At 40.4% G+C, this 9,375-nt stretch overlaps 1 protein-coding gene across 1 annotated transcript; it reads right to left on the bottom strand.

Annotated features, from left to right (window-relative positions):
- Positions 1–4,949: 4,949 nt before the first annotated feature.
- On the bottom strand, positions 4,950–7,408 carry LOC110204721 (zymogen granule membrane protein 16-like; the record flags this gene model as incomplete). The annotated part of the gene is made up of 3 exons (XM_020980811.1): positions 4,950–5,346; positions 5,871–5,991; positions 7,351–7,408. Coding segments are annotated over 3 exons (576 nt in total), but the record flags the coding sequence as incomplete, so codon positions are not given.
- Positions 7,409–9,375: the final 1,967 nt, after the last annotated feature.

The following is a 9,375-nucleotide window of genomic DNA, read 5'->3' as shown; positions in this document are numbered from 1 at the left end:
TAAAACATTCAGCAAGCATTAAATGTAATGGGGACAGGCTAGAAGCATTTCCAATAAGATCAGGGGTGAAACAAGGATGTCCATTATCACCACTGCTATTCACTACTATACTAGAAACCTTGGCTTTAGCAATAAGAGAAGAAAAAGAAATTGAAGGCATTAGAATAGGCAAAGATGAAACAAAGCTATCACTCTTTGCAGATGACATGATGATATACTTAGAGAATCCTAGAGAATCAAGTAAAAAACTACTTGAAATAATAAACAACTTTACCAAAGTTGCAGGCTGTAGAATAAACCCACATAAATCATCAGCATTTCTACATATTAACAACAAAGCCCAACAGCAGGAAATAAAAAGAGAAATCCCATTTAAACTTACTGTAGACATTATAAAATATTTAGGAGTCTATCTCCTGAAACAAACCCAGGAACTCTATGAACACAATTACAAAACACTTTTCACACAAATAAAATCAGATCTAAATAATTGGAAAAACATCAGTTCCTCATGGGTAGGCCGAGCTAATACAATAAAAATGACAATCCTACCTAAGCTAATTTCCTTATTCAGTGCCATACCAATCAAACTACCAAAAAAATTATTTTATAGAGTTAGAAAAAATAATAACAAGATTCATTTGGAAAAACAAGAGGTCCAGAATGTCAAAGGAGCTAAAGAAAAGAAATGCAAGGGAAGGTGGCCTAGCAATTTCAGATCTTAAATTGTATTATAAAGCGGCAATCATCAAAACTGCTTGGTTCTGGCTAAGAAATAGGAAGGTGGATGAATGGAATAGGTTAAATATGCAAGAGACAGTAGTCAATGACTATGGTAATCTATTATTTGATAAACCCAAAGACCCCAGCTGCTGGGATAAGAACCCACTCTTTGAAAAAAACTGCCAGGAAAAATGGAAAAGAGTATGGCAGAAACTAGGCATAGACCCAAATCTCACACCATATACCAAAATAAAGTCAAAATGGGTTCATGACTTAGATAGAAAGGCTGATAGTAGAAGTAAACTGGGAGAACAAGGAATAGTTTACCTATCAGATCTATGGAGAACTGAAGAATTCATGACTAAACAAGAGATAGAGAACATTATGAAAAGCAAAATGGATAATTTTGATCGCATTAAATTGAAAAGTGTTTGCACAAACAAAGCCAATGCAACTAAGATTAGAAGGAAGGTAGAAAATTGGGAAAGAATTTTTACAACCAGTCTCTCTGATAAAGGCCTCATTTCTAAAATATATGGAGAATTAAGACAAATTTATAAGAACTCCCACCATTTTCCAATTGATAAATGGTCAAAGGATATGAACAGACAGTTCTCAGATGAAGAAATTAAAGCCATCTAAAATCATATGAAAAAATGCTCTAAATCATTATTGATTAGGGAAATGCAAATTAAGTGCTTACCACCTGATTCCCAGCCCAGTATTCTATCCAATTTACCACCTAACTGTTTTCAATAGGTTACAATCACTCCATACTGGATAACTATGTACTGGCTTTTAAGATGATTAGCATAAAATGCCAAACATAATAAGATGAATGATTTTCTATGTAATTTGAAAATGCATTTCATTTGATGTCATCTCAACTGAGTACTTCCACGTTTTAAATTCATGACATTGTGAATGTTATTATCATGTTACTACATTTTCTTACATTATAAATCCTGGGAAACAATTGTATGAGAAATGCTGACAAGAAGATGATAAAAATTGTGTCATTGGAGAATTTTGCTCCTTTTAATTTGGATACTGTGAAATTATTAATAAGGTTATGAGACACTATTCTCATAATGTTAAAACTTATGAAGTATTTAATTGGTTTATTTTTGAAAGGTAAGGGTAATAATAACCTTGTGGAAAAGAGAGACAGACAGACACACAGAAGTCGTAAAATCTACTTATATTAAACTTGCCAAGCTTCTTGGGACCATATGCATGACCAAGGTGTGAATACTGTGAGATTCCTAAATAATGAATTGGTTTCTTGTAAAAATTGGATTGCCTTTCCCTCCTTGTAAATAAAGGGGAGGGAGAATTTACTATCTTGTCTATAGCAAAATCTGAATTTCATCTAACACTCTCTGGCTATCACTTATAAAAATGAAACTATATCTGTTACTCTGAGATATATTGATATTTTTCTAGGGTTTCTTTTTTTTATCAGTGATCATATATTCATATCTGTGGAATTACAGAATGCAAGTATTTTCTTAATTGTAATTATTGTTTTGACACCAGGATATTTAAACTGGAAAGAAAAAGGAAAGAAGAAGAAAAGAATATTGAGTGAAACTTTCTGTGTGTGTGTGAGGCCTGGCAAACTTTTATTGCTAACTACCCTATTGAAAAACAGTTAGGTAGTACAGTGGACAGACTACTGGGCTTGGAATCAGGAAGACTCATCTTCATGAATTCAAATCCTATCTCAGACACTTTCTAGCTGTGTGACCCTGGGCAAATCACTTAACCTTGCTTTCCTCAATTCCCCATCTGTAAAAATAAGTTGGAGAAGGAAATGGCAAACCACTCCAATATCTTTGCCAAGAAAACCCAAATGGGGTCACAAAGAATCAGACACAACGCAGCAGCAACAATAAACTCGTTGCAACAACATGAGAGTAATAATACCTGTATGTAGCCCTCAGCTATGTTTAGTGAAACTTTTCTCTTGGAGGTGTGGTCTCATGGGATTGTAATCTGATATCGTTTTGAGTTTTGAATTGAGTTTGAGTTGCCTGATTGATCATTAAGTCAGTAATACACCATTCAAGGAAAGTGCTGCTCAAGGGAGTCTAGTTGGAAAACTGCTACAGGTGGATGTGTGTGCCTGGGAAAAGTTGAGGGCACAAGGTTGGCGTGCACTAAGGTAGGCTCTTCCTGACTCAGTTGCGCTATTTCCTTTCACCTGATCAATCCTGATCCAGGCTATGATGCTCTGTGACTGAGACGGAGCTTTTCTGTATCATTGGCTGAACTGAGGATGCTGTATCCTATACCTAAGGTGAATCATTCTGTGCCCTTAGGCTTTGGCCTAGAAGATCAATTTTGATGCTGCTATACTCATGCCCCTGCTTATTCCTTTCATACCAAATCTCCCTAACCAGGGAACATAAAGCAGTAATTTATATATTCTATACATATTATCATATTAATATATAATTCTATTTTATTATTCTATACAATAATATTACACAATTATATATAAATATTATATAAAATAATTTTATTGCTACAATTCTCTAGCACCTCTGCAATGCTATAATAGAATGTAGGGTCCTTGAAATAGCTAAGAACAATTCGGGAATAATTACACAAAGATTAAGAAGTTTGTGGGACAAGCATACAAATCTATTAATTAGTAACATTAGAATCAGAAACATCTTCTGTTTGGTTACAAGAGGAAAAAAATTCTGTGTAATAATTTATCTTAGATAAGAGTTCTTTTTGAACTATCTTGTGCTGCCTCACAGAGCAATCCAGTTTTACTGGGCCTTAGATAAAGGCTTATCAATTTTATTAGTCTCTCCAAAGAATTATCCTTTATTATTTGCTTTTTGTGTTTTTATCCAATTTTTTCTTCTCTAATTTCTCACATCTCTTTTTTTCTGCTCATTTTGGCTTTCCTTATTTTAAATGGGGTGGGTATAGCAGGCTGGAGTCCCCAGGAAAGAAGAGGGAAGACCTTTAGGGGTTGGGAAGAAAGGAGGGCAGATATCCCCTGACCCTGAGGAGAGCAGGAACAAATCAGATAACCAGTGCCAAGTGGAGATTTTAGAAGAGAGCTGTGAAGGCGAGGGGAGCAGAAGTCAGGACAACCTTCAGTGGAGACAAGAAGAAATGGACATCTGCAGAGGCTGGCAAAGCCAACTTCACAGTCTCTAAGACCCAAGGATCCTCATGTGGCAACAAAGTTCTGGTTAGTTCAGAGGACACACAGTAAACCCCCTGTTCATGCTTATCTGCCCTTAAAGTGTCCGGAGAAATGCCTTGGAAGGCAGCAAAGAGCCCTCTCAGTCTGAGGACATCCAAAGCAACAGGGAGCAATTATGGTCTAGCAGGCCCTTATGGATTAGTATGGGTTCTTCTAAAAGGAGTTGGCTGTTGAGGAAAGATTCTTGGGCAGCCCTTTAGGCCACTGTTTTATTCAGCCGTCTGCCTGCACTTACTTCCCCAAAACCTTTCCATTTTGTAACAAAGGCTTGCCATTTCCCTGCCACTCTGAAATCTTCCCACCCCTTGGTCAAGAAGGCCTATGCTTCCCAGACAGCTTTCTCTTCAACAGAGTTACCCAAAGATCACACCATGGTTGTGCAGAAACTTTATTAAGAGAGTTGAAACATGATTCATTTTTGTTCCAGAAAGTTTTCCCTTTTCCCAGAAATAGTGTATCTTGTGACCCTCCACCCCAATCACAACCTAAATCATCTCTTGTAGACCCACCCCTATGTGACCCACTGTTCTGAGGCTTACTAGGAGCTCTGTAGGACAAACCAAAGTTACTTCACAATATCCTCCCTCCAACTCCTTCTTCCTTGTCTGCTCCCTAATCCAATCCAGGCTCATTTTCTGGGAAACCTACATGAATATTTCTGTATACATACACATATATTTGTCTTATTTGTTTAATCCCTGCCCAAACGCCTGGCTTGCTTCAGGGACCAGGGACTTCTACTGAATTCTTTGATGGGTCATCACTTTCATCTAGAGACTATGAGAATTCATGGTTGCATTCAAGGCCTAAAGAATTTTAAGGATCATGAGTGCAACTAGATGCAGGATAGTTTGATGGGTAACCATTATGGCCAGGTACTAGATCTTTTAACTTATCAGACCTATGAACGGGACTTAAATAATTTGAACTTGCCCTACTATCTTCTCCATTCTAGGGGTTGGGGTTGGGGAAATGATAATGGCTATGGTTTGGATTACCGCCCCTTTTTGACAGAAAATTGTTGTTGAACTCCCTCTTGACTGGACACCTGTTTTTTAACGGCGGTTTTCTTTTCTCCTTTTTTTATGTTCACATCTATCCAATGAAATGCAAAGCCTGTTAAGCATGCCGAATCATAACGAGCAAAGATAGAAGTCAGTGCCTTCCCACCGTCTGTGGAGGAAGCGGTGAACTGATTTGGACCAACTTTGCCAAACTCAAGTTTCTTGCCTTTGTTCGTCACGAAGGTGAGTTGCTGGAGGCACCTCGTATTGCCATTGCTGCCAGTCACTTGAACAATGAACTCATCTGTGCTTAGGACGACTTCCTTGAGAGAGCCCTTAGGACTACCATACCTCAAGCTCCATTCAGTCCCATGCCGTACTTGGATGCTAGCAGAGAAAATGCATCACATATCCTGAGAATTGGTGCTAATCCATCATCCCTCACCCTTTAACAAAGATCATCAAAGCTCACGGTGCCCATTTATAACACGTCCCAACAAGTGGTTATCTAGCCTGTGCTTGGAAACCTCAAATGAAGGGACATTCACTCCTCCCAAGGTTTCTGAGTAACAGAGACCTTTCCAGTATCCTTCAGTCATGCCATGTATATGACATCCCATAGCCTTGAGAAAATATTCTTTATCCCCGGTCAGAGCATGGAAGAATAAAAGCAGGATTGAATGTGGTAGATCTCCCTGTCCAACTCCATAGTCAAACATCACCATGCTCCCTGTATGGGCAATTCTATGTATGTTTTAGTGAGAGAGAGCAGGATCAATGTGACATGACTGGCCATGTTAAAGAGAGCACTGAGGACCCTTCTAGGTGCTTAAGTGAATGTATGTGTATAAATCACAAACGTCATGTGGGAGCATAAGGACGAGAGAAGTTGCTCCTTGAAACCTACTCACCTCGTTAGGTAACCTGATAGTCCAACCTGGATGCGGACTCCATTGATCTCCTTCTGCTCTTTAGAAAGGACAAAATTGGAGCCTTCCTCCTCACGTTGTAAGATACTTTGGTCTTGGCTTTCTGAAAGAGAAAAAATGGAAGCAAAAGCTTTCCCCAGACGACCTTACCACTAGGAATATACATGACTATTAAACACCAGTCAGAGCCATGGTCCTGGTGTGGAGGTCAGAGGCGCTGTCTGTCAACAGGTTACTGCAGAGTCAGTCAGGCCCTTGCACCAGGAGTCAAGGACTTCCCCTAACAAGATGCAAAGATGCCAACACCCCTCCTCCACAAATGTTTTCATTCTTGGCCAGCTTCCTGAATGACTCCATTCATGCTTTCCTTTTTTATATTCTTTTAGCCCATAGAAATGCATTTAAAGCTTCTTAAAAATTTTATTTCCTTCTTCCTGGCATCCTAGTGGAACTTGTGCTCAAGATGTGTTTGTCTCTGAGGCTTTACTTGTAAAAATAAAAGGACTAGAAGGTCTGGCTGAAATATGTCCCAAATGTCCACAGCCTTTCTATTTGTCTTCCCATCACAGTTTGAGTTAGAAAAATGAATGACTTATGGTGATTTTTTTATCTCTCACCAAGGACTAAATCTGGTGTGTTTTCTAGGTTTTGTGGAATAGATTGTAGGGTGCTGGACTGTATGCTTCTTCCTTTTTTTTCCATCTTGGCTGGTCTCTTTTGACCCTTGTGCATAAAAGAAAATTACTTGGCTGGTCTGGAGTGTATGGAGAGAGGGAGTAAAAGGGAAAGAGCAGGTGCCAGAATCAATTGTGCAGCTATATATGGTAGCATCCATGGAAGAAACAGAAAAGGTAATTGGGGAGCACGTGGAAGGTTGTAGAATGGTGAAAGGAAGAAGTCCTGGAGTGATACAGTAAGGTCCCTTGGACTAGATCTAGGAGAATGAGTTGTGGCTCAAGGAATCCGGCTCTGTTTGGAAAGATGTAAAGCCCAGGGTTGTATCAATTACAGAGAAATAGGTGAACGATAGAGCCATTGGTGTCGAGTGCTAAGGCTCTGAAATCCAGATTGTACATTTCAGAGAGAAAGGGCTAATTGATGAGAGTAGGTAATTGGTGCGTTATTTTTTCATGATTTTGAATGGCCAACTCCACTTAAAACCTGACACTTGAAAATAGTGACCTGTCAACTGAATCTTCTCTTTTACATGTAGAACATTCCTATTTCATTTTACCAGTGAAATGGTTCTTAGCACTCTCATCATCCTCCCATCCCCTCTTCCAAGGGAGGCATAGGGTGTCACATGAGGGAGTTGAAGCCTGGGGTTGAAGAAAGAACCTGGGCTGCAATGAAATCTGCTGTCAGTCTTAGGACTATGTGACCTGACTCATGCCTAATTCTTATTCTGGAAGTCTAAGCAGGACACCAGGTCAAAGGTAGAGACAGATGTCAGAGAACTTACGCTGGGATCCATTGGCTGAGGCTCCAAGGAGGACAAGTGTCAGGAATAGCAGCAGCATCTAGAAGGAAGACAGAACCCAAGTAGTTAGTGTATGGTGGGAGCCGATTAGCGAACCAGGAGAGTATAGTATAAGCCCCTGGAGAAGACGTAGCTACATTCCTTCTCCACCCAATGAAACCATCCTCTCTCCCCCTACTCCCCTCCCGAAAAATAGAAGCAAAGTATCAGTGAATTTCAAAGAGTCCTGAGTAGGGTAAGAACTGACGAGGTATCTCCATGGATACCTAAACAGTATCTATGAGTTCCTTAAATGTAGACTAGAAGCACTATTCCCTTGGGTTTTGGCCTCAAACGTTGGGCTGGCCCTATCAGTTCTGACATCTCTCACTTACCTGGACAGGTGGTGTCTCAGTTGTAGGTGACTACTCTGTGACCATGCCATTCTCACTTCGGCATTTTATAACTCTGCAGTGTTGACTCAGGTGCTGTTTGAGGCCTTGGTCCAGCCCCAGGCTTTACCTCTTGTCCAAGGTTCTAGCTATGTTCTTAGGCCACCCCAAATCCCAGGACAATGTTGGTGATCAGAGAGGGATTACCCAGAGTCTTCTCTTGCCAATGAACCCAGATGGACAATGTTTGTCTTCCTTGCTTTGCAGCCTAAACAAACAGAGGGGACTGTTCTGACACTGGTTCACAGACCCATTCTGTATGACTCCCTTGCCTCCCTCTGGACCTTCAGAGATCATTGGCCTTCAAGGAAGAAGCCTGAAGGTTAAGGTCTGACCATTCTCCTTCTACACCCTGGGGATAGTGAACAAGCATGGATGTCCTTCCCAAAATGAAGGTAACATTCATTTATGAAGGGCTTCCTGTGCATGTAGCATTGTGCTATAGTCCTGGAGAGATAAAACATTCAAGTAATCAATCCTATTGATAGAGAGGTAGAAGTTTACGGGGGAAGAAAATGAAATACACTCTTTGACCCAACTTCTGTAGCATCTGGTTTTGTTTGACTGTCTTCCTCTTTTACAAAGTTGGATTCAGGGCTGTGTGTTGTTGACAAGATGGCATGAGGTGAAATTATGTTCAGAAATGAAAGCAAAAAGCATTAATAAAACTCATTTTTTAACAGCTTGCATGAAACAATGGCTCTGTGGTTCAGGTTCACCATACTCAAGCCTCTGAAAAGCCGAGGGCATCTAGGAGACTAACAGAGACGTAATGTGCTTGTCAGTCACCAGAAACCTGAACTGAAAAGCTAAGAGAGGTGCCAGGGTAGAACAGTACTTCTCTTTGCTAAGGCGTACCACTAGATCCCCTCCATCTTTCCAAGAGATGAGCTAGCTAGAGTGAGAAGCAGTTACCAGCCCCCAGTTATAGGACAGCAGGCAGAGAATCACTGGCCATTAGGAACTTCAGAATGTGCTGTAACTGGAGAAACATCCTAATCACTTCCTCCTCCCACCTCTATGCAAGTTAGGCTAATTTTGTCTTTAAAGATATTGAAGTCATCTTTGGGATTAAATTGGTTCATGGGAGTGAAAGCTCAGGCCTGAATTGCTTCAGAAGCTCTCTCTTATGCTTGACCTGGAACACTACCATAACATCACAGGAGCAGGGAAGTCTCACTCATTTGAATCAACTAGAGGTTTCCTTGATGCATACCCTTGCTGAATTTCATTCTACCGCTATTCCTAACCAAATCTTTTTATAACTTCTGGATGACCAGCGAGTGTCTAATTTTGCTCCATTCTCTGACTTAAACCACCACGGGACTGGCCAGAGTCAGAACAAGCATAGCTATATACCCTGGTCAGTTAGGAGGAGCCAAGAACTGAATCCAGAGTCAATGCATTAGCATCTGTGATTCGTCTTGCTGAATGGCAGGGGCCAAACATCAGTTGGAATCTGTGTTTTAATTTCGATACTCCTGTGCTGGGGAGCAGGTAGGTGGTGCAGTGGATAGAGCACTGGACCTGGATTCAGGAGGACCTGACCTGAGTTCAAATCTGGACTCAGACACAT

Source organism: Phascolarctos cinereus, unplaced genomic scaffold (assembly GCF_003287225.1).
Source record: "Phascolarctos cinereus isolate Bilbo 61053 unplaced genomic scaffold, phaCin_HiC Scaffold_1030;HRSCAF=1688, whole genome shotgun sequence".
NCBI classification, from domain to species: domain Eukaryota; kingdom Metazoa; phylum Chordata; class Mammalia; order Diprotodontia; family Phascolarctidae; genus Phascolarctos; species Phascolarctos cinereus.
Note: the sequence above shows the minus strand (reverse complement) of the source record. Positions and strands in the feature narration are given on the sequence as shown.